This window comes from Thamnophis elegans, chromosome 13 (genome assembly GCF_009769535.1).
Source record: "Thamnophis elegans isolate rThaEle1 chromosome 13, rThaEle1.pri, whole genome shotgun sequence".
Lineage (NCBI taxonomy): Eukaryota > Metazoa > Chordata > Lepidosauria > Squamata > Colubridae > Thamnophis > Thamnophis elegans.
Window position 1 is genome coordinate 25,008,114 of NC_045553.1, and position 25,079 is coordinate 25,033,192.

Sequence of the window (25,079 nt, forward strand, 5' to 3'; positions counted from 1 at the left end):
GAGGGCAGAGAAGAGCAACAAAGAGGATTAGGAGACTTGAGGCTAAAACATGTGAAAAATGTTTGCAGGAACTGGGTATGTCTAGTTTAATGAAAAGAAGGACTAGGGGAGACATGATAGCAGTGTTACAGTATCTCAGGGTTGCCCCAAAGAAGAAAGAGTCAAACTCTTCTACCCACTGAGGGTAGAACAAGAAGCAATGGGTGGAAACTAATCAAAGAGAGAAGCAACTTAGAACTGAGGAGAAATTTCCAGACAATTAGAACAATTAATCAGTGGAACAGCTTGCCTCCAGAAGTTGTGAATGCCCCAACACTGGAAGTCTTTAAGAAGATGTTGGATAGCCATTTGTCTGAAATGATATAGGGTTTCCTGCCTAGGCAGGAGGTTGGACTAGAAGACCTTCAAAGTCCCTTCCAACTCTGCTATTGTATTGTGTAAATGACAGAACAAGAGTGAAACTATTGATGACTTTGCTGTTCCAGGATTTATGCCATGATGGTTACTTTTACTTATTTCAATTCTGTTCCTTAATTCTGTAGAAACGGGCCTTTATGTCATAATCTCCAAATAACAGGTCTGTCATTTAAGGTGCCGTGATTAGATTTTGGTTAGCCAATGGACTTTTAGAAGAAATGCCCTTCCATATCTCTGAATATTCAAGTTTGCTACCAAGGGTGTGTGTGTCTTTTTACTTCTTGGGGCAATTCTGTCAGCAGAAAGATCCCCTGGCCCCTGTGTCAATTCTGGAAGTTAGAAGCCCAATGCTTCTGAAGGATGTCAAGTTGAAAATCTAGAGTAACCTCTATTATCTCCCTCGTTTTTAATCTCTCTGACTTGCCCTGCAGAATATTTTGCTTAACAGATGCACTATACAGGTTGAAATTACCATTTATGAAGACAGAGGTGTGAGCAGTGGAAGATAAACCTTTCGATGTCGAAGGTAAACATTACGAACATGTAACTGTTGAGCTTGAATCGTGCTTCACCAAGACCTCCCTATCCAAAATGCTACTTACCTGACTCCTCTATTAACACTTGAAGGAATAACACCTCTCATGGTATCCTAAGTACATTAGACATTATATGTCCCTCATAACTGATAACATCTAGAAGTTTCAAATCGAAAGCCCAAAGTTCTAGTATAATAATGTACAACAGGGGTGTCAAATTCAAGGCTCACAGGCCGGATCTGGCCTACATGGTGCTTAGATCTAAACAGCAAAGGACTAGCCTGCGGTGCCTCTGCCAGCGAAAATGGAGCTCCATTTTCACTGGCAGAGAGCTAGCAAAACAAACTAAAAACAAAGCAAAAGGAGAAATATTTCTCCTTTTGCATTTGAGTATCCAAGAAGGGTCAGAAAAGGAAGAAAGGAAAGAGGAAAGGCAAAGAAAAAGGAGGAAAAATAAAGAGGTGAAGGAGGAAGAAAGGCTAAGGAAGAGAGAAGGAAGGAAAGAAGATTATAATGAGGGAGGGTCTGAGGGAAGTCCTGCCTTAGCACTTGGCCACCACAGGTGCCCCCGACAGCGACGTCGAGTTGACCACACCCACTGAGGTGAAACACAACCCCAAATGCAGCCCTCAATGAAATCTCTGGGTAATGGGCATCTTTATTTCAAAGCAACGCAAAGATTGCTTTTATTTGCTTCTAACCATGTACATACACATACCTACATGGTGACTCAGTGACTGAGGCACTGAGTTTGTTGATCAGAAAGATCGGCAGTTCAGCAGTTCAAATCCCTAGTGCCGCATAATGAGCTCCCGTTACTTGTCCCAGCTTCTGCCAACCTAGTAGTTTGAAAGCATGTAAAAATGCAAGTAGAAAAATAGGGACCACCTTTGGTGGGAAGGTAACAGCTTTCCATACGCTTTCGGTGTTGAGTCATGCTGGCCACATGATCACGGAGACGTCTTCGGACAGCGCTGGCTCTTCGGCTTTGAAACAGAGATGAGGACCACCCCCCTAAGGTCGGGAATGACTAGTGCGAGGGGAACTTTTACCTGTACATAATTTTTTGTGTTGGTTTTAGTATAAAGTTGTATGAGGCTTGCTTCAATTGGCAACCCCATTATGGGAAAAACATCTGCTTTTGGGGCTTGGAAGGGCAATTAATTGTAATATGCTCAAGCAGCACTCATCCTTAGTGGCCGCTAAATAAATTATTGCTGGTTTTTTTTTTACTTGTGTGGTCCAGAATTCCTTTTCTCCCCTGATCTTGAAGATGTGGGCTATAAATTAGATTAATAAATTGTGTCTAGACCATTTACCTGCTGCTTTAGCTTGCCAACCTGCACACCATAGATCTGACCATGTGGGAGTCTTTCCAACGCAGACTGGCTGAGGAAGTGGGGATTATGGGGCTTGGATGGAAAACTTGCAAATTAAAATAACAGGAATGCTCTCAATAAATGGCAGGGTGGTAGTCCTTATCCCCATTTAAACTGTCTTGGGCACCGAAAGGATGCCCAGGTTTTGGAAGTACAGATTCAAGCAAACTTTTGTTCTTTCCAAAGAAATTGCAAAGAACTGCTGGAAAAACTATATTATAGCCGGTAAGAGGTTTCATGATGTTCTGGCAAATAGTGTGCCAAAACTCCGAAAAAGCAATCAATTTCCAAGCCCACCTTGTTTTTTGGTTTTAAATCATTTATTACGACTAAAATGACCTGACTAGAACAGAAGATAGCCAGAAAAGAGGATTTTTAGGTAGACAAGCAACCACCTCATTTTGGAATGAAGTGGTAAAATGTCTTAATAATTAATTAGCAATTCATAATTTTCTTAATTTCTTCTTCTTGTGCCATATCCATCATTGGACGTTGGCAATCATGTTGGCAATCCTATTTATTGTCAACAGCCGCATGAAAAAGTGCTGCTGAGTTTTGTCCCAACAAGTCCCTTAGATTTTGAAGCCATGATCATCATCTTCTGCCTGGACCTCATTTGCCTTCAATCTTTCCCTGGAGGATGAAGTGAAGGAGGCATTGAGCAGTTTGGAGAACCAGCAAATGCCACCTCTGGCTGGCCCCAGAGTGGGGTAGGAATGGAGATTTTGCAGTATCTTTTCCCTGCCATGCCCACCAAGCCACACCATGCCCACCAAGCCACGCCCACAGAACCGGTAGTAAAACAATTTGAATTTCACCACTGCCTTGGAGGATAAAGTGAAGTATGCTGTATTTTTCTGGGTGTCGCATCACAAATCTGAAATATTCTAACTTTTGCTTTTTAATGGTTTTGATGATTTCCCTTGGCTTTCCCAGGCGGCTTATCCCCTCCTCATTTCTTATTTTGTCAACCCAACTTACACGTAACAGCCACCTGTCAATCCACATTTCAAAGGCTTCTAGTCCCTTCCAGTGGCTTTCTGCCCAAGACCAACTCTCCACTCCGTAGAGCAGGATAGAAAAGATGTAATCTCGGACAAGCCTGATTTTCAATCTCGGGCTTCTGTCGTGACTGCAGAAGACCTTTTTCATTTTGAAGAATGCTAATTTCATTTCGTTTTCTTAATTTAGAAAGTCTTTTTTTAAGAGCCTAATTGCATCATTGCCTGGAGGATTATATACCCCAAAATCAGGATAAAGTACATTGGAGTGGTACATATTGATCTTAGGTGATAGATTATCAGCTACTGATGTTTTAACCACTCGACGCCTACGGTGTATTTTGCGTGAATGAATATTGGGTTGAACATTCCTGTGGGTTGAAGAGGGCCCGTTTAAAGACGTTTACAGTCCCAACTCTTGGCGGCTGAACTACTAGTGCAAGCCTCTGCCCCTCCCCTTGGAAACCATCCTATTTTCCATCTCTTGTGCTGGCTGAAGATTTGTTAGTGCGTTTTAGGCCACAAATAACCTGGACATTCCAGAGTGATAATGGGCTCTTGCAATGATGGCGAACTTTTTCAGCACTGAGGTTTCAAACTGGAATGTGTGTGTATGCGCGCTTGCTGGAAACCCAAAGACCAGCTGGCTGGTGCACATGTGTGTGCTGGCCAGCTGGACTTCGGGTTTCGGTACGCACATGTGCGCCGGCCTGCTCATCTTCGTGGAGCTCCAGAAACCCAAAGACCAGCTGGCCAGTGAGTGCATGCCTGTTTTTTTACCGTTTGGTGGGCCGTTTTCAGGCTGTTTTTGACCTGAAAAATGGCCTGAAAACTACCCGAAAAACGACCTGGTTTTGGGACATTTTTCAGGCTGCTTTTGGCACTCCGGCACCAGCAAAGACCACTGTGCCAGAAACTAGAAGATCAGCTGGCGACGGCGCACATACCCACAGAGAGGACTCTGTGGGGCCACCTGTGGCACGCATACCATAGGTTTGCCATCACGGGGGTATTGGTTTCACTCCAGCAATTGTTATCTCTAAAGTTTGCTACCTTATACCGTATTTTTCGGATGATAAGACACACCTTTCCCCCCCAAAAAAGAGGGTGAAAATCTGGGTGCGTCTTATACACTGAATACAGCATTTTTGGCCTCCCAAAACCGGCATCCTTCACCAAAATGGTCATGCACAGCCTTTAGGAGGCTTTCAGAGAGCTCCTGGGGACTGGGGAGGGCAAAAATGAGCGAAAAATGGGCTGATTTTTTTGCTCATTTTTGCCCCTCAACCCCCAGGAGTACTCTATAAGCCTCCTAAAAGCTATGCATGCCCCTTTTTGATGAAAATGGGCCCGTTTTCACACAAAAAAGGCTGTTTTTAGGAGGTCTGCAAAGTTCAAAAACGTTTTTTTTTTTAATTTGCCTCTTCAAAATCTTGGTGCGTCTTATACTCCAAAAAATACAGTAATTCTGTGGGCCCCTGACAAATGTTGGGGCAGTAGAAGGGGAGAGATAAGGATGTTCTGCTATTTCCTTTTTCTGGTTGCTCTCTTTCCAAACGAGCCCCTGGAGATGGGAGCTTTGAGGAAGACGTTTCACATTTTAAATTGCCTTTTAAATCTTGGGTTTCTTAATTGCAGGTAGTCCTCAACGTATGACTACAATCGAGCCCAGAATTATTTATGTTGCTAAGTGAGACATGTGTTAAGGGAGTTTCGTCCCCCTTTTAACGACCTTTCTGGCCACAGTTGTTAAGCGAATCACTGCAGTTGTTTAGTTAACACAATTGTTAAATGAATTGGACTTCCCTCTTGACTTTGCTTGTCAAAAGGTTGCAAAAGGGGATCACATGACTCTGGCACACTACAATCGTCATAAATATGTGTCCAGTTGCTGAGTGTGCAAATTTTGTTCACGTGATGCTGGATGCTGCAATGGTTGTAAGTGTGAAAATCAGCCGTAAGTCACTTTTTCAATGCCATCGTAATTTTGAACAGCCACTGAGCAAACAATTGTAAATCGAGGACAGCCTGTACTGTCTTTGCCTTTTCTCCTGGAAGAGACAGTAATATACATTGTAAAAGAAATGTTTGAGGAGAAGCAACAATTGAGGGATCAGGGTTGGCATTATCTGCAATTCTTTTCTAGCTTTTAATGTCTAGTTCCACACCAAATCATGTCTCTTTTGTCTTAGACATAGGTAGCTTTTCCACTTCCTATTGATTGGAATAGCAATAGCACATAGACTTATGCACCGCTTCATGGTGCTTTTATAGCCCTCTTAAGCGGTTTACACAGTTAGAATCTTGTCCCCAACAATCTGGGTCCTCATTTTACCCACCTCGGAAGGATGGAAGGTTGAGTCAACCTTGAACCAGTCAGGATCAATCTGCTGGCAGTGGGCAGAATTAGCCTGCAATACTACATTCTAACCACAGGGCAGGCAGGCAGGCAGGCAGGAAGGAAGGAAGAAAAGTAGTAATAGCACTTAGACTTATATATTGCTTCACAGTGCTTTCCAGCCGCCTCTAAGCTGTTTACAAAGTCAGCCTATGGCCTCTAACAATCTAGGTCCTCATTTTACCCACCTCAGAAGGATGAAAGGCTGAGTCAACCTTGAGCCTGGTGAGATTTGAACTGCCAAATTGCAGGCAGCCAGCACACAGCAGAAGTAGCCTGTAGTACTGCACTCTAACCACTGCACCACCAGGACTCACAGTGGAATGACCTAGGTTGACGTTTCTTCCCAGAGTTTGCATGAGATACGGCCATGCCAGTGGGTGATGGAAGAGCTTGAGTAGATGGCAACTTTCCTGACTTGCACCCTGGTTGGAACTGAACTAAAAGGCCTTATCAGCAGAGTGGTCTTGAGCCAGTCACTCCCTCTCGTATTTAGGAAGGAGGCAATGGCAAGCCAGTTCTAAAAAAAAACCTGCAGAGAAAACTCCAGGGAAATCTTCTCCAGGCATTCTCCAAGAATCAGAAAAGACTTGAGAATGGGGAGGGGGGAAACATACTGTTTAATGGGTTTCTTTGCAGAGAAGGTATAAATTCAGTAACTGGTTCTGTTGCGGCCCGCCAGTGGAGCTGGCAGCAGATTCGGACAGTGAGGAGGTTGGGGAGGAACATGGGCCAGTCCTGGAGTCTGGAGAAGGCTCTGATGAGGGCTCTGTGTCGAAGGCAGAGGGGGCCAGAGCCATCTGCCAGTTATCAGCTACCTTCAGAGTCGGACATCAGTGAGGCAGAGGAACAACTGAAGCCTGTTCCCAGTGTGCGCATGCGCAGAGTTGCCAGACAAAGGGAACAGCTAAAGAACAGGTCGACTTGGAAGTAAGGCCACAGGTGGACGGTGAATGGCCCCTCCCAGAGGAATAAAAGAGGAGCGAAAGAGGAGTGAAGTTTGCAGGAAACAATTCGGTCGTTTCAGGAGTGTGAAGATCTGTCCGTGAATCTCAGAGACTCTGTGCCCAGTCTTTCCTCGCACAGCACCTTGTTTGGGAAATATTTACATGGCAGCTTTTCAAGGTAGATAACGTCTGTGGTCATAACTTCACCTTTGAAAGACTGTTTGTCCAGGCCTTTGCTGGAAATGGAAATGAGAGGAATTCACATTTGTTTAATAAAAGGGGCTTTGTTGGGACCAGGAATCTGCTTCGTGCTTTTTGGGGAAGCCTAGGTCAGAACAGGTTCATAATGATTTATGTTTAGTATGATTTGTGACTCTAGCTCTGAATTGTCCAGAAAGCTCTGTTTAAATTATAACTTTGTGTGAATCTGTTCTTTGTAGAAAAAAAGAGGATTCAGACTCATTCAAGACGGCCTTTTTTTAAGAGACAATTTGTAAGACTTCCAAATATTGAATATCTTGTGGGACCCAGCATCAGTAGCAGACATAATTAAAGATGTATTTAGGACACAGAATAAAATATGCTAGAAGGCCTTACAATAGGAGTAACTGCTGGAACCGCTTGGAAGGAGAAGAACCTGTAAGAAAGGTTGGAAGCGAGCTCTTTCTTCAGTTTGCTGCCTTTGTCAAATTGCTGCAGAAAGAAGCAAATTAGAAAGAAGCACAATTACAATTGTGTGTGCTCAAAAACAGGCTACTGTTTCCCTAAATCAGGGGTGTCCACCTTTGGCAACTTTTAAGACATGTAGGGACTTTTAACTCCATGCTGGCTGGGGAATTCTGGTAGTTGTAGTCTGCAGGTCTTACAGTTGTCAAGGTTACACTTCCCTGCCCTTAAACCATCCATTTGTTCCCAATAAGTTAAACAAGAAAAAGTGGTATTAGTAGGAACGTGATAAAACACTTACTCCCTCTTTTCTAAAACTTGAAATCACTCTTCAGCTGCTGTGGTTTTATTCCATTTAGCAAGGGGCAAAGCCATGCAACAACCTTGTATCACTACTACCTTCCAACAGGATGATGTACAATCCTGAGAGCAGCCGTGCTGTGCTTTGAGTTTTAAATTAATGAAGCTTTGTTTTTCTCTCCAGGGACCAGCGAACTGGTTTCCACTCGTTTGCTTTCTTCTGTCCTCCTAACACCCTTTTCCTCTGCTTTCCTGAACTCCACAGTGCCATTTACACAAGGACTAACTTTTCAGACTCCTGTTCTTTCGTGGGGGGAAGCCCAGCCCAGGTGGGCAGCATCCACCTTGCTTTGTTCTATTGGAAGCCCCAGTGGCAGGCAGAAGACCAACTGGGAATGACCTCAAGGCAGTGGGAACTCTCTCGGCGGACTCGAGGCTTCAATCAGCTTCTGGAGAAGAAAGCAACCGTGTGTTGCATTTCCGAAAATGAGACCCGTCTTTATGAAGTGCAACCTCCTGATTTGCCAAGAAGGGACGCACGCCTCCATATTTCCTGACCAACTCCGCTAAGAAATGGGGAAAGGGGGGTGGGGGTATTTTTACATACAGCTGACGTATTTTGGGATATTTCATGAGAAGCAGCCGTCAGCCGTGTGTTTAAAAACATGCGGAAAATGCGGCAGCCCAAAATACGCCGTGTTAGCCAAAGTGTCACTTCTCGGCTCTCCTCCCCCACCCCCCTTAAATGTTGAATATGTAAATGTAGGTAATGAATATGGTTTTGGGGTTTTCTAGATGTTTTAGTTTAGGGCCAAACAGGTTTTAGGACAACCTAGAAACGGTGTTTGCTGCGTCAGCTATTTCTCCTTTCCCAGATGTCGTCTCTGCAGTACTTCTACTCGTGCTCGACATTCCATCGCGATGCTTAGAAAAATACCTGGAACATTTTAACCCCTGTATCACAAAAAAAATCAAAGATTCTTTGTTCCGTCCCCCCCTGTTCTTGCAAATGTGGGTTACTCTGTGTATCTCTTTGATTCTAAAATGGCAAAGTAATTCTGCTGTAGGGAAGTTTGCTATTCTCTCGTGACCAGGTATTAAAGGAATTTGCCAAACAAGACCAGTTTTAAAACTGGTGGCATAGTTTGTTCGTTTGTTTATTTCCTTTTCAGCAATAGAAGAGACGCCAGTAGTGGATCAAGGTTTTTCAGGTGTATAATGTCCCTCAGTCCCTTTTTCTTCCTTGTTTTCTTTATCCTGTTTAAAAGTTCGATATTTGAAATATATATATATATATATAGACACTTGTGAGTTGTTTTTTCTAATCTGTAACAGTATTTTGCCTTTTGCACCCGTTAACAATTGACTTTGGGAAATAATGGCTTAGTAACCTTTTTTTCTTAAATAAATGGTCATTTGCTACCACTGGTGTAAAATACAGGCTGTTTTTGTTTCATAACAGTGAGATTAAAGGTCTTTTATTCTGACGGTGAAGCAAAGCAGGGTTTGCATTACAGTCATCTGAAGATGGCACTGGATATATTGTCATCATTGTGCAATAACTTTTTAAATTACATCTTGAAATTGTATGAAGGAGTTGAGCCTTAGTATTTTAATGACAGCCTAAGAGACATACTAGCCGGATGACAGAATTCATGCCAAATTAACTTCTACAAATAATTTCCCCCGCCCCTCCTCCCATCTCAGGGAAAGTTGTTCCACGTGGGCTGGAGGAAGAAGAGAAAATATGGCTTTTTTTAGATCCAATCATGATTGCCCAGATGTGACAAAATTGTGCAATCAGCTGTACAAGTATCCCTAAATACCGTGCAATCCTCATGGAATTCGTGTATCAGAATTTTGGCTTGATTATCATTCATTCCTTCCTGACACCTTACATTCTCAGCCAAGCTTGTGGCGTCCGAGTGTTGCAATGTGCACACTATAGCAATAAGCTGTGTGGTTTGTTTGGGGCACATGATTTTTGAAGCCAACCATCAGGACATATAAACTGTGGCTAATGGTATTCTAAGCATAAGAAAACCATGACTTTATAACATGAGTACAGTACTTCTCTGCTTTCACTTCCTGCCCCCCCCCCCACTTTGCAAATCAAGAAATAAAACCTATGGCCTGATGAATCACAAGGCACAGGACTTAAGTTTTAACTTCCTCCATGCCCATTGTTTTTTCATTTCCTCCTGCCCAGCGCAGTTGGGGCAGTTTTTAGAAAGAAAACCGAAGGTACCTTCTGGGCTGCATTTCTCTCTCTCTCCTATCTCTGGCTGAAAACCGAGAGAAAAGGTAATTTGCCAGCCAAAGAAGGTTTACCCTCAAGCTGAAAAAGCTTGGCTTTCATTATTTCAATGCAGAAAAAAATGTATTTGCAAGCTCAGTCTGAAAGTCTGATCTGAACACAGGAGATCCAAAACGGATATCTTTGCATGTTGATAAAGTATTGTAATGCATTCTTTTCAGCAATGCATCACTGAGGACTAGAATTGTGAAGACTGATCTTACTGTTGTAAGTTAACATCACAACAAAGTCACCTAACTTATTGCCAGAATACTCTCATAACTTCTCAGGAATCAAAACCACACAGATTATTTTTGGGGTTGCAAATATATCCAATGATTTGTAGGTTTATAAATTCTTGGTTTTGCCACCCTTTCTGATGAAAATAGTACTGTTTCCTGCTCTGTGAGGGGTAGGAACATCTTTGAAATAAAATGCAAAGCAGCAATCAAAAACCAAAGCAGAATCTAAGTCCATAAGTCATCCTAGAATTCTATTCTGACCAGTTTCATTTAAGTCAGTTACGAATTGACAAACCAAAAGCAAACAGCATGGACAAAAAATAGAGGACATGAAAACTTAAAGAGAAAGGAGGGGGGAAGTCTACTTGTCATGACCATGGATATTTAGTCCCCTTGGGCCAGGGGAGGGTATTCGCTTACTTCCCTACCAGTTTGCAAATGTGAGCATGCGCTCAACCTTGAAAACATGAGTAAATAGGATGGCATAGAGCCAGGGCAGGAGGCGAACCAATCCAAACCAGCTCAATACCCCCTCTGCCTTGGGCTAATGCAAAAGGAATTGGTTGTGAGCTCACGCAGAGTCCAGTTGGAAAAGTGCTTAAAAAAACCTAGTGAGTCGATGGGAGTCTCTCCACTCCCACGTTACACCGATTAACAGTTGGAAGGGGCCTTGTAGGTCATCTAGTCCAACCCCCTGCCTAAGCAGGAGACCCTACACCATTTGTGACAGATGGCAGTCCAGTCTCTCCATGAAAGTCTCAAGTGATGAAGCTCCCACAACCTCCAAAGGCAACTTCTTTTCCATGGGTTGATTGTTTCACATAAAGTTCCTTATTTCTAAGTTGAATCTCTCCTTGGTCAGATTCCACCCATTATTCCTTGTCTGGTCTTTGCTTTGGAGAATACCTTGACCCCCTTCTCTCTGTGGCAGCCCCTCAAATATTGGAAGATGCTCTCCTGTCTCCCCTGGTCCTTCTCTTCACTAGACCAGCCATGCCCAGTTCCTGCAACCGTTCTTCATATGTTTTAGCCCCCAGTCCCATAATCATCCTGGTTCCTCTTCTCTGCACTCTTTCTAGAGTCTCCACATATTTTTAACAGTATGGTGACCAAAACTGAATGCAGTACTCTTAAAGCCTTACTAAGCCTTACTAAGGCTTTAAGACTTTGGAAAATAGCTTGACCCCCTCCTCTCTGTGGCAGCCCCTCAAATATTGGAAGATGCTCTCCTGTCTCCCTGGACCTTCTCTTCACTAGACTAGCCAGGCCAAGTTCCTGCAACCGTTCTTCATTATATTACACTAGAATAGGAACTGGAAGGGACCTTGGAGGTCTTTTAGTCCAGCCCCCTCCTCAAGCAGGAGCACCTATATACCATCTCAGACAAGAGGCCGTCCAGCCTCTTCTTCAAAACCTCCAGGGATGGAATTCCTTGTGTGTCCAATCACAATTGGCCAATAAAGAATTCTATTCTATGATGGGAACGTGGACGAAGGGCTTTTTGTTTTCTCGGCGATGGTCCCTTTAAGAATAGGGGCGGGGCGAAGAGGACTTCCCCGAGGAGGGGGAATCCCTCCTCTTTTCCCGCGCTGGAGGGTTTGACGTCACTGACCGCTGGCGGGAAAAGGTGGGGAAACCCGGGTCCGGCCGCGGGAATGGCCGAGCTGGACTCGGATGCGGGGAGCGATGAAGTGGTGCTCACGCCGGCTCAACTCATCTGCAGTTTGGAGGAGGTGAGGCCGGGAGGGTTTTGGGGGACCCCCACCCTTTCATTGGGAACTTTTGAAAAACGGGGGGCTCCATGCAAAGCTTCCCTTTGCTTTTGCAGCGCCGCGGGCTTAAGTGAAAGTCGCGGGGGGTGTGGGGAGAAGGAAAAGAAGTTGCAAGCGGCGTGAAACTCGGGGAAATTGCATTCAAGTCCGTAAAACCGTGTGAATGCAGCTGACACGTATATCTGACCCGGACTGAGCTTGCCGAGATGCAGCCCGAGCTATTAGGTTTCCGTTTATAAGCGGGGGGAGGGTCGTTCAAGAAGCCACGTTTTGGATTGAGCTATCCTGATCTTTCCCACCTTTGTTAATTAAGATACAGATTAACAGAGTTGGAAGGCACCTTGTAGGTCATCTAGTGTGTGTACACACACACACACACACACACACACACACACACACACACACACACACATACACTCAAGCAGAAGACCCTACACCATTCCTGACAGATGGCAGCCTGGTCTCTTCTTAAAAACCTCCAGTGATGGAGAAGGAGGGAAGGAGGGAGGGAGGGAGGGAGGGAGGGAACAATGAGGGAGGGAGAGAGGAAAGAAAGGAATGGAAGGAAGGAAGGAACAAATGATGGTAGAGAGGGAAGGAAGGAAGGAACAAAGGAGGGAAGGAGAGAGGGAAGGAAGGAAGCAGGGAGGGAGGGAGGAGAATAGCAGAATAATATAGTTGGAAGGGACCTTATAGGTCATCTAGTCCAACACCCCCCTCCCTCCCCAAGCAGGAGACCCTTCACCATTCCTGACAGATTGCAGCCTGGTCTCTTCTTAAAAACCTCCAGGGATGGAGAAGGGAGAGAGCAAGGGAGGAAGGATAGATGGGAGGAGGATAGCAGAATAACAGAATTGGAAGGGACCTTGTAGGTCATCTAGTCCAACACCCACACAGACATCCAAGCAAGAGACCCTACACCATTCTTGACAGTTAGAACAATTGATCAGTGGAACAACTTGCCTCCAGAAGTTGTGAATGCTCCAACACTGGAAGTTTTTAAGAAAATGTTGGATAACCATTTCTCTGAAGTGGTGTAGGGTTTCTTGTCTAAGCAGGGGGTTGGACTAGAAGACCTCCAAGGTCCCTTCCAACTGTGTTGTTGTTGTTTCTGACAAATGGCAGTCAATCTTTCTGGTTTTGGGAAAATGCACAGGGAACTTCCACTTTGGGATAAGCTGGTAAGGGTGAAGGATTATTAGACAAAACCTGGCTCCGGGACAGTAACTTGTGGATGGGACGTTGTGGGTGCTTCATCACTGGAGGTTTTTAAGAAGAGACTGGACAGTCACTTGTCTGAAATGGGATAGGAATGTCTCTTGTTGAGCAGGGGGTTGGAGTAGAAGACCTCCAAGGTCCCTTCCAACTTTTATTTATTTAGTTTGTCAAACATGTACAAGATAACAGGTATAAGTATAAACATGGACATGAACACAGGAAATGGGTACAAATAAATGGGGACAGTAGGGCAGGGATGATAGGCACACTGGTGCATTTATGCATGCTCCCTTACAGACCTCTTACGAATGGGGTGAGATCCACGGTAGACAGTTTGAGGTTGAAGCTGTGGGGGTTTAAGGATGTAACAATGGAGTTATGCAGACTTCTTAGGAATGGGGTGAGATCCAGAGTAGGCAGTTTAAGGTTAAAGTTATGGGGGTTTCAGACTGTAAGAACAGAATCCGGTAGAGCATTCCAGGCATTGACCACTGTTGCTGAGTAGAGTAGAGTAGAGTTCAATTCTTTATTGGCCAAGTGTGATTGGACACACAAGGAAATTGTCTTTGGTGCAGATGCTCTCAGTGTACATAAAAAGACAAGATACATTCAATAGAATCATAAGGTATAACACTTAATGATAGTCATAGGGTACAAATAAGCAATCAGGAAACAATATCAATATAAATCGTAAGGATACAAGCAACAAAGTTACAGTCATACAGTCATAAGTGGGAGGAGATGGGCAATAGGAACGATGAGAATAATAATAATAGTAGTAGTGCAGCCTTAGTGAATAGATTGACAGTGTTGAGGGAATTATTTGTTTAGCAGAGTGATGGCCTTCGGCAAAAAAACTGTCCTTGTGTCTAGTTGTGCAGTGCTCTATAGCGTCATTTTGAGGGTAGGAAATGAAACAATTTATGCCCAGGATGCGAGGGGTCTGTAGGTATTTTCACAGCCCTCTTTTTAACTTGTGCAGTGTTACATGTCCTCATTGGAAGGCAGGTTGGTAGCCATTGTTTTTTCTGCAGTTCTAATTATCCTCTGAAGTCCGTGTCTGTCTTGTTGGGTTGCAGAACCAAACCAGACAGTTATAGAGGTGCAGATGACAGACTCAATCTGTCCTCTGTAAAACTATATATGCATATGCAGAACTCTGGGCTGTGATAGGGGAATGAAAGGAATATGGTCAGCCCTGACACCTTTAAATTAGAGTATTAGTATCAGATCTCATATTCAGCCCTTAGTGCAGTAATGGTGAATCTTTCCAGCACCGAGTGCTGAAAAGGGAGCGCGCCACACTTGTCTGGGACGCGACCCAGAAGAGGAGCTGCCCAGTGGGCATGCACACAGCAGAAAACTAACGTCAGCTAGTCTCCCAGTTAATGTTGCACAACACATGTGACGATCAGCTGGCCGGCACGCATGTACATACCAGAAAACCAGTTCTTCCAGTTTCTAGCACTGCAGCTCACACGAAGGCCAGCTGATTGCTGTGTGCATGTGCAGCAGAAACCCAGAACAAGAATGGGCGATGCCAACGTGCCAAGTGACATGGCTCCGTGTGCCACAGGTTCGCTATCATGGCCATAGTGGTCAGAGAGGATGGGAGCTGTTGATCAGCCATTTGGAAGAAGGGACCTACTTAAAGGTAAAGGTTCCCCTCGCACATATGTACTAGTCGTTCCTGACTCTAGGGGGTGGTGCTCATCTCCATTTCAAAGCCGAAGAGCCAGAGCTGTCCGAAGACATCTCCGTGGTCATGTGACTGGCATGACTCAATGCCGAAGGTGCACAGAACGCTGTTACCTTCCCACCAAAGATGGTTCCTATTTTTCTACTTGCATTTTTATGTGCTTTTGAACTGCTAGGTTGGCAGAAGCTGGGACAAGTTACGGGAGTTCACTCCGTTACGCGGCACTAGGGATTTGAACCACCGAACTGCCGAGCTTTCTGATCGACAAGCTCAGGATCTTAGCCACTGAGCCACCCTATAAGTAGGGACCTTCTGAGGACCATAATAAAAGCATTGGAGAGCTGAGACCATGACGTTCAGAGGACTGCGAGTGCTAGGAAAAAGTTTCCCATGGTAACCCTGATGGCCATTTTCTACTGTTATTCTCCAGGCTTGGATGAATGAGAAATTTGCCCCAGAGCTGCTAGAAAGCAAAACAGAAATTGTTGAATGTGTCATGGAGCAGCTTGAACACATGGTAAGGCATCTGAAGAGGAAAATGGAATGTGACTGGTTTTAGTTCAAGAGGTCACTCTTGTCCCAGCCTAGTAACTCTCTTTTGGAAAGCAATAGGGGGTAATGTCACACCACTGCAGTGCAACCTCTGCTCTTTTTGTACTTGTGATGTCACAAAACAGTCACAATGGGGGTGGACACCTCTTGTATCACATCGGTGTGATGCTGCTTTTGGCATTCACTTCTGTTGCAGTGGCCTCCTGGCACTGAAAATCGGATGTTCCCAGTAGTAAGGAAAACTCCGAGGCAGGTCGATTCCTCAAAGAATAAATTTATTGGATGTATCATTTTGGCACATATCTGGTGAAAACTGACTCTGAAGGCTCCCATGATTTTCACCTCCTTAAAAGTAAAAGTTTGTCACTTTCTCAAAACAATCACATGGTCCAATCACGGTGCTGTGTGGTTGCCTGGTGACATCACTCCGTCTTCCTCTGACCAGGTATGAAAATGTCCTTGGTTCCCAAGAGAAAGTATTTTGTTTTGGCTACAAAGCCCGAGCTATCACTATTCCCCCCCATCCCTCCCTATCCCTCAGCTCTAGTGTGGCACAGTGGTGGGATTCAAACTTTTTTTACTACTGGTTCTGTGGGCGTGGTTTGGTGGGCATGGAAAGGGAAGGATACTGTAAACTCTCCATTCCCATTGGACTATATATATGTTTCATACTCCATATAATCTCCCCTCCCATTTTCCCACAGCATTGAAATGTGGCAGGCCGGAAGGCCCAATGCAAAAGATGGCTTTCAGGCCTGACACCTGTAATATATTTTTTTCAAAAAGAGCAAACCACACAATCATTTTCAAGGGTTGTGTAATGAAATTTGAGAATCTCTGGTCTATTGAAAAATTACAGTGATTTTTTTTAAACCATTGTTATTTGTCCCATAGGAAGAGAATTTGAAACGAGCCAAACAAGGCGACCTAAAAATCAGCATTCATCGTATGGAAGTGGAAAGAATCCGTTACGTTCTCAGCAGTTACTTGCGCTGCCGACTTCGGAAGGTAAATGGCTTCACCAGGGTTTAATTGAAAACCCAACCCAATTGTGAATGGCAGAAGCATTTAGAAGTGTTCTTGGGCTGTTTCTAAGGCAGTAAGGCTGCACCTAGAATCCTGCATCCAGTGTTGGTTACCACACTATAAAAAAGATGTTGAGACTCTTAGAAAGAGTGCAGAGAAGAGCAACTAAGATGATTAGGCGACTGGAGACCAAAACATATGATGGACGGTTGCAGGAACTGGGTATGGCTAGTTTAATGAAAAGAAGGACCAGGGGAGACATGATAGCAGTCTTCCAATATCTGAGGGGCTGCCACAGAGAGGGGGTGGGGTCAAGCTATTTTCCAAGGCACCTGAAGGCCAGACAAGGAATAATGGATGGAAACTGAGCAAGGAGAGATTCAACCTGGAAATAAGGAGGAATTTCCTGACAGGGAAATCAATGGAACCGAAGCTGCTTTCAGAAGTTCCATCATTGGAAGCTTTCAAGAAGAGACTGGACTGCCATCTGTCAGAAATGGTGTAGGGTCTCCTGCTTGGGAGGGGGGTTGGACTAGATGACCTACAAGGTCCTTTCCAACTCTTGTCAATCTGTAATCTTTAATGATTGTGAAAATATTCTTGTCCTCCTCTCCTTTCTATGAATTTCTCCTGTTCACATGCCTTCTTGATACGCCCGTCTTTGCTTCTACAATCTAAGCTCTGCCAGATATATTAAACCAACTCCATCCAGCACTGTTACTATTGTAGAGGTTCTTTTCAACAGACTTTGAAGAATGGGAAGCGTTGTTAGTAACAAGTGGTAGATTCCTTGAGCCCAGAGGCTTAGAGCAAAGGGACATTAGCCAAGTCAGAGGTTTTCTATGCCATTGCTGGCTTTCAGCAAAGCAGAAGTGTCTGTATATTCTTACCTTCGTTGTGTATTTCTTCTGAAAGATTGAGAAATATTTCCCCCATGTCCTGGAGAAGGAAAAGACTCGGGCAGAAGGAAATCCATCTATCTTGTCCCCGGAAGAGTTTGCCTTTGCCAAAGAGTGAGTAAAAATTTGTTGCGGGGGGGAGGTTGAGTTCTAGGGTCGTGCCTTTGTAAGCTGGGCCCCAATTAGGCAACCCAGAGAAGAAAGATAGTTTAATGTACAATTTATTTCAAATGGTTTCAATGAAAAGAGCCATTGTGGTGCAGTGGTGAGAATGCAGTACCACAGGCTAACTCACTGCTCACTGCCAGGAGTTCGATCCTGAGTGGCTCAAGGTTGACCTAGCTTTCCATCCTTTCAAGGTCCGTAAAACGAGGACCCAGATTTTTGGGGGTAAGAGGCTGACTCTGTAAACCACTTAGAAAGGGCTGTAAAGCACTGTGATGCAGTATATACATCTTAAGTGTTATTCCTTCCTTCCTTCCTCCCTTCCTCCCTCCCTTTCCCTCCTTCCCACGCTCCCTTCCTCCCTGCCTCCTAAGTTCTTCTGCTTAGTGATCTACTATAGGGATGGATAACCTGAAAGTCCCACCTCCCTACCTACCTTCCTTCCTTCCTTCATTCCCTCCCTCCCTCCCTCCCTCCCAGTGATTAGAATGCAGCATTGCAGGATAATTCTGCCAACTGCCAGCAGTTCGATCTTGGCTGGCTCAAGGTTGACTCAGCCTTCCATCCTTCCAAGATTGGTAAAATGAGGAGAAAGATAGTTGGGGGCAAGAGGCTGACTCTGTAAAGCACTTAGGGTGGGGCTGTAAAGCACTGTGAAGCGGTATATAAGTCTAAGTGCTATTGCTATCTTCTTTCCTGCCTGCCTGCACAGTGGTTAGAATGTAGTATTGCAGGCTAATTCTGCCCACTGCCAGCTGCCAGCAGTTCAATCCTGACTGGCTCAAGGTTGACTCAGCCTTCCATCCTTCCGAGGTGGTCTTAAGTGCTCTTGCTCTTGCTAAGAAGAATTCCCTTTTAGAGGAAGGACTCTGGAACAAAAGCTTACATTTATTTTTATGGTTTGTACAACAAAGAAACTTCAAAATAGAAGTTGATTGTTTTAGGAAAAATCTTCCCCCAGTGGTAGGGTGGAGTAGTTAGGGCACAGATGAGCAAACACTGCCTCCAGTATTCTGTTTATGTCACTGTAGTTGCATTTTGTCATTCTGCATAGCTCAAGTGAAATAGGAAGCCTCGTCCTTCCTTTCTTTACAATGAAACCATCTCTTCTTTTCAGGTACCTGGCAAACACAGAGAACCATCTCAAAAATGTTGCCCTGAGACATATGCCTCCAAACCTTCAGAAAGTTGAGTTCCTCAAGGCTGGTAAGTAAGAATTCAGGAAGGGAAATCAGGGTCCAGCCCTTAGGCCGGTGGTGGGATTCAAAGATTTTTACTGCTGGTTCTGCGGGCGTGGCTTGGTGGGCATGGCAAAGGAAGGATACTATAAAATCCCCATTCCCTCCCCACTCCAGGGGAAGGTTACTGCAAAATCTCCATTTCCTCCAGATCAGCTGGGACTCAGGAGGCTGAGAATAGATGGGGGCGGGGCCAGCCAGAGATGTTGTTTGCCCGTTCTCCAAACTACTCAAAATTTCCACTACCGGTTCTCCAGAACTGGTCAGAACCTGCTGAATCCCACCTCTACCTTAGCCCCATAAGCAGCTGGAGAGCTGCAGATGACATCCCTGAAAGGGATGGGGGAGAGGGGCTGCACCTTTGGGCCAAGCAAGGATATATTTACAGATTAACAGAGTTGGAAGGGAGATTGCAGGTCATATAGTCCAACCCCTCACCCCACCCCACCCAGAAAGAGCCTACATCATTTCTGATAGATGACAGTCTAGTCTCTTCTTGAAAGTCTCAAGTGATGAAGCTCCCACAACTTCTGAAGGCAACTTCTGTTCCACTGATTAATTGTTCTTACTGTCAGGAAATTTCTCCTCAGTTCTAAGTTGCTTCTCTCCTTGATTAGTTTCCACCCAATGATTCTTGTCCGGCCCTCAGGTACTTTGGAGAATAGCTTGACTCCCTCTTGGAGTTTGGAGTTTGGAGTTTATTCGATTTGTAAGCCGCCCTATTCCCCGAAGGGACTCAGGGTGGCTGAACAAAAACCAAGGGAAGGGGAACAAATACAGAAAAGTAAGACAAAAGAGGACAACGATACAAACAATTTAAAAAACACAGCAAGCACAGCAAATTCAAGTAGGGGGGGAACTCAACCCCAGGCTTGCTGGGACAGCCAGGTCTTAACGGCTGTCCGGAAGGCCTGAAGGGTGGCGAGGGTCCGAATCTCCACGGGGAGCTCGTTCCAAAGGGCCGGAGCAGCCACAGAGAAGGCCCTCCTCCAGGTGGTCGACAGCCGGCATTGGCCGGCAGATGGAATTTGGAGGAGGCCTAATCTGTGGGATCTAATGGGTCTATGGGAGGTAATTGGCAGGAGGCGGTCTCTCAAGTACCCAGCGGTCTCTTCATTGGGGCAACCCCTGAAATATTGGAACACTGCTATCATGTCTCCCCTAGTCCTTCTTTTCATTTAACCAGACATACCCAATTCCAGCAATCGTTCATTATATGTTTCAGCCTCTAGTCCCCTAATCATCTTTGTTGCTCCTCTCTGTACTCTTTCTAGAGTCTCCACATCTTTTCTACATTGTGGCGACCAAAACTGAATGGAGTATTCCAAGTGTGGCCTTACCAAGGCATTATAAAGTGGTATTAACCCTTCATGTGATTTTGATTCTATCCCTCTGTTAATGCAATTTAGGATTGCATTAGCTTTTTTGGCTGCTGCCACACACTGCTGGCTCTATTTAATTGGTTGTCCACTAACACTCCAAGATCCCTCTCACAGTTACTGCTATTAAGCCTGGCCTTGGAAAACCATCTTCCCTAATGCTAATAACAATAACATGTGTACACAGACATAGTGAGAGACTTAGCAGAACTTCGTGTTGTCATATATTATGGTAGGAGATCTGTCAAAGTGCTGCTGAAGAAAACTTTTTTTTCTCCTGTCTCATCTTTCTTGGCAGTTCCCAAGCCCAACCTGGATGCCTTCATCTTCTTGAGAGTGAAAGAGAGACAAGAAAATATAATGGTGGAGCCGGAGCATGATGAACAGAGGTTGGAAGTTCTGTTGGCAACAATAGAATAGAATAGAATAGAATATTGGAATGAATAGGATAGAATATTGGAATGAATCAAATAGAATAGAACAGAATAGAATATTGGAATGAATAGAATAGAATAGAATAGAATACTTTATTGGCCAAGTGTAATTGGACACACAAGGAATTTTTCCTTGGGTGCAAATGCTTTCAGTGGACATAAGGAGAATAAAATATATTCATCAAGGATAAAAAGATACAACACTTAGTGATAGGCAAGGTTACTAATAAGCAATCAAATCATACTAGGAAACAATCAGTATAAACCATAAGGATGCAAACAACAAAGTTACAGTCCTGCAGTCTTAAACGGTAGGAGATGGGTGATAGAAACGATGAGAAGATTAATAGTAGTGCAGACTTAGTAAATAGTTTGACAGTGTTGAGATAATTATTTGTTTAGCAGAGTGATGGCGTTTGGAAAAGAAAATGCCCTTGTGTCTAGTAGTTCTGGTGTGCAGTGCTCTATAGCAGTGATGGTGAACCTATGGCACCCTCCCCGGAGACCCTCTGGAGGCTTCATGGGCTTCCCTGAAGCCTCCAGAGTGCAAAAAACCGGCCCTATGGGCAAACCGGAAGTTTGGGAATGGACTTCCGGTTTGCTTGGAGGGTCATTTTGACTGCTCCGGAGGCTTCAGGGAAACCTCCTGAAAGTCCCTGAAGCCTCTGGAGGGTGTCCGGGGGATGCTGTTTTCGCCATCCCCAGGCTCCTATAAAGCCTCTGGAGCTTGGGGAGGGCGAAAAAAGCATGCAAAATATGCAGAGTCGCGCCTGTAGTGCACACATGCGCACTGGGAAGGGGTCGTGCATTGCATTATGGGTGCAGCACGCCCTCACATGACCCCCCTGCGCTTCCCCCACTTATGGCACGCGAGCCAAAAATGGTTTGCCACCGCTGCTCTATAGCGTCATTTTGAGGGTAGGAGTTGAAACCATTTATGTCCAGGATGTGAGGGGTCTGTAAATATTTTCACAGCCCTCTTTTTGACTCGTGCAGTGTACAGGTCCTCATTGGAAGGCAGGTTGGCAGCCATTGTTTTTTCTGCAGTTCTAATTATCCTCTGAAGTCCGTGTCTGTCTTGTTGGGTTGCAGAGACAAACCAGACAGTTATGGAGGTGCAGATGACAGACTCAATCATTCTTCTGTAGAACTGAATCAGCAGCTCCTTGGGCAGTTTGAGCTTCCTGAGTTGGCGCAAAAAGAACATTCTTCGTTGTGCTTTTTTGATGACGTTTTTGATGTTAGATGTCCACTTTAAGTTTTGAGATATGACAGAACCTAGAAATTTGAAGGTCTCTACTGTTGATACTGTGTGGTCTAGTATTGTAAGAGGTGGTAGTATGGGAGGGTTTCTCCTAAAATTTACCAGCATTTCTACGGTTGAGAAAGAGAAGAGAAAGAGAAAAGATAATAGCTAGAAAACAGCATCGGGTGGGTTTTTGATCAGCCAATGAGATTTTTCAGGACACCAAAATGGTTCTCCTCTCTTCCCTCCCTCTCTCCCTCCTCTTTGGCCCTCACATAGTGTGTGGTCCTGAAAGACGGTTGTCCGATTGTCAAAACTTCCCATTTTGGGTGCAGATCAGATGTTCCACTGCAGATTCAAGCGAAGGGATTTCTCGAAGGAAGGAAATATAAAGAAGGAAATTTGCTCTTTCATTATAGTGTTTAGTGCAGCTGGACTCGGTCTTACTGTTTGCAGAAGTTCAGTCAGCCAGAGGAGGGATCTGGGCAACCTCTGGCTCCACTTTGATTCATGAAAGATCTCTCCCAAAAGTTGAGATTTTTACCCGGAATTGGTGCAAGATGTCCTCCCTTCCGCTTTTAAGAAGAGAGGGAAAATGTTAAGGATGTGGAAAAGGAGTGGGATAAAGTCGTTAAATTATTCTTTTCATTGTATTAAATTTAATGCAGTCGCTACTCGTGTGTGTAACTCTGGGTAGCACAAACAATTCAGTTAAGATTAAAACAGGCCTATTAAAAACCAATAAGGGGACGCAGTGACTCAGTGGCTAAGACGCTGAGCTTGTCGATCAGTAAGTTCGGTCATTCAAATCCCTGTAATGGAGTGAGCTCCCGTGACTTGTCCCAGCTTCTGCCAACCTAGCAGTTCAAAAGCACGTAAAAATGCAAGTAATAAAATAGGGACCACCTTTGGTGGAAAGGTAACAGTGTTCCGTGCACCTTTGGCATTGAGTCATGCCGGCCACATGACCACGGAGATGTCTTCGGACAGCGCTGGCTCTTCGGCTTTGAAATGGAGATGAGCACCGCCCCCTAGAGCTGGGAACGACTAGCACATATGTGCAAGGGGAACCTTTACCTTTATTAAAAACCATTAAAATAAATTAAAACTGTAAACAAATAGACTTAATTCAAAATCCTACTTGCAGTGCAGCCATTTGGGGGCTCCTTATTTTCATCAGATGTCCAACCTTATAGACAGAACCAAGTTTTAAGGGTTTTTTCTGGCAGATCGATAGAGTTGAGGCCAACCTTACTTGGGGTGGGGAGATGATCTTCCAAAGGGCAGGATTTCATTTCATCCAAAACCCATTAAAGCTAAATTTATAACATTGAGCTTTTCTTTCAAGCTCTGCCCTTGAAAAGTTCTCCCTTCAAAAAGGCTTCTCAGCATTTTTTTTTTAAAAAAAAGGTGGGATGGGATATGGAAAGCCTGAATTAATTTTGTATGTGTTAAAGTTATACTCGCTTTTTCTCCAGGGGCTTAGAAGGGCTTATGTGGGGACCTTTCGTTTAACCCCAAAAAGATGTCAAGAAGATAATTGTTGTTACACACACACACACACACACACACACACACACACACACACACACACACCCTATAGGGCAGAGGTCTGCAACCTTAAATGCTCAAAGACCCATTTGGATCTATTTGCCACAGAAAAGAAAACATCGGGAGCCACAAACCTGGGTAGATGTGGCCAACTCGACATCACTCACTCTCACCCAGTCACATGACTCAGCCAGCCACACCTACCAAGGTTTTGTGGCTCCTGGTGTTTTCTGTGGGAAGCAGGTATCTGTGAGTGTGTGTTTCTCTGTCTCTGTCTCTCTCTCTCTCTCTCTCTCTCTCTCTCTGTCTCTCTCTCTCTCCCTCCCTCCCTCCCTCTCCCTCCCTCCCTCCCCCCTCCTCCCCTCCCTCCCCCCCTCTCGCTCTGTCTCTCTCTGTGTATCTCTGTGTATCTGTCTCTGTCTCTCTTTCTCTGTCCCTCTCTTTTCCTCTCTGTCCCTCTTTTTCTCTGTCTCTGATCTCTCTCTTTCTCTCTCTCTCACACACACACATCTCTGTGTGTCTGTCTCTTTCTCTCTCTGTCCCTCTCTTTTTTTCTCTGTCCGTCTCTATCTCTGTCTCTCATCTGTCTGTCTCTGTCTCCCTCTCGTATGTGTTCCCTCTTGAACCATTTCCCAAAACAGCCAAGGGTTGGTTTTTTTGTTTATTGTTTTGCTGATGATGTTCCTTCTTCTTCTTTGGGTGCTTTTTACTATATGATTTAAATCAAGAGTACAGGAGCGCTTCGCTCTCGCTCTGGAATGTGGAGCGAGTCTCCATCCCCCGCCTTCACCCTTACTTTCTCAGGCCAAGCAAGGAGTGACTGGAAGGGGAGGGCAAGGGGCGGAGGCAGCCAGTGGTGGATTCAGCTAACAGGGAGCCACAGCACGGGCACGAAAGAGCCACATGAGGCTCTGGAGCCACAGGTTGCCGACACCCACTATAGGGCTATTGTAACAGGAAGAAAGAATGGAAAGAAAGAACATTCTGTGCTATTTGTAGAAACTGAACTGCAAAAAAAACAAGCTGAGAAATAAAGTCTGACGAATAAGTGTGCATAGAATTATGAGAACAGTCTGTTTTTATTATCTTTCTATCTCTTTCAGAGAGTACGTCATTGACCTGGATGAAAACTCCCAACATCTGATCCGCTACAAGACGATTTCTCCCTTGGTGGCTTCTGGGGCAGTTCAGCTCATTTAGACCTGATGGATTTATACATGCCTTTTTAGCCAAGATACCAATCCTAAGACTGACCTGTGTGCCCGGGTAGCCAGTGCTTGGCGATTAACTTTGGGAATTTAATTCAACTGGTTTGATTCCAGCATTGGATTGATTGATTGATTCCCAAATGGCTGTTTGTGCTGCTGAAACAATGGCATGCAATTCCATCCCTGGGAAATAGGCTCCTATTCACTCCAAGGAAAGGGAGGGAGAAAAGATCGGGAAAGTGGAATGGTCCAGTTCAGCAACTTTAAGGACATATCATTACCTGTCCAGCAGGTGGCAGTAGGCCTGTTCTGAAAGGGCCAGGTTCCAGCCATGGAATAAAAATATAACATTGTATAGCAAAGAGTGGGTAACTTTTTAATTATTTTCCCCCAATCATCCAGAGCTGCAGGGCATGGCAAGGTCACAGGAGAAGCTGGTTTCAAGCTGTTGGGTTCTTTTAATTTGGGGGGAGGAGGGTTGAGGGAAAGAGGCATGTCTCACTCTTTAGG

General features: G+C 44.7%; 2 protein-coding genes across 4 annotated transcripts in view; both read left to right on the forward strand.

The window, feature by feature from the left end:
* Positions 1-9,069, forward strand: part of GOLGA7 (golgin A7) — a 32,136-nt gene extending 23,067 nt beyond the window's left edge. For 2 of the 3 annotated variants that reach the window (XM_032229476.1, XM_032229474.1), the window contains exons 5-6: positions 879-943; positions 7,829-9,069. In XM_032229476.1, the coding sequence (XP_032085367.1) occupies positions 879-926 (48 nt within the window). In that variant the 3' untranslated portion in view covers positions 927-943; positions 7,829-9,069. The remainder of the gene's footprint in view (positions 1-878; positions 944-7,828) is intronic. The other variant, XM_032229475.1, reaches the window with a different exon arrangement.
* GINS4 (GINS complex subunit 4) lies at positions 935-24,959 on the forward strand. The gene is made up of 8 exons (XM_032229466.1): positions 935-943; positions 11,778-11,915; positions 15,302-15,388; positions 16,318-16,431; positions 17,365-17,462; positions 18,631-18,719; positions 20,429-20,519; positions 24,465-24,959. The coding sequence occupies exons 1-8, from the start codon at positions 935-937 to the stop codon at positions 24,559-24,561; spliced, it is 723 nt and encodes a 240-aa protein (XP_032085357.1). The 3' UTR covers positions 24,562-24,959.
* The last annotated feature ends 120 nt before the right edge of the window (positions 24,960-25,079 follow it).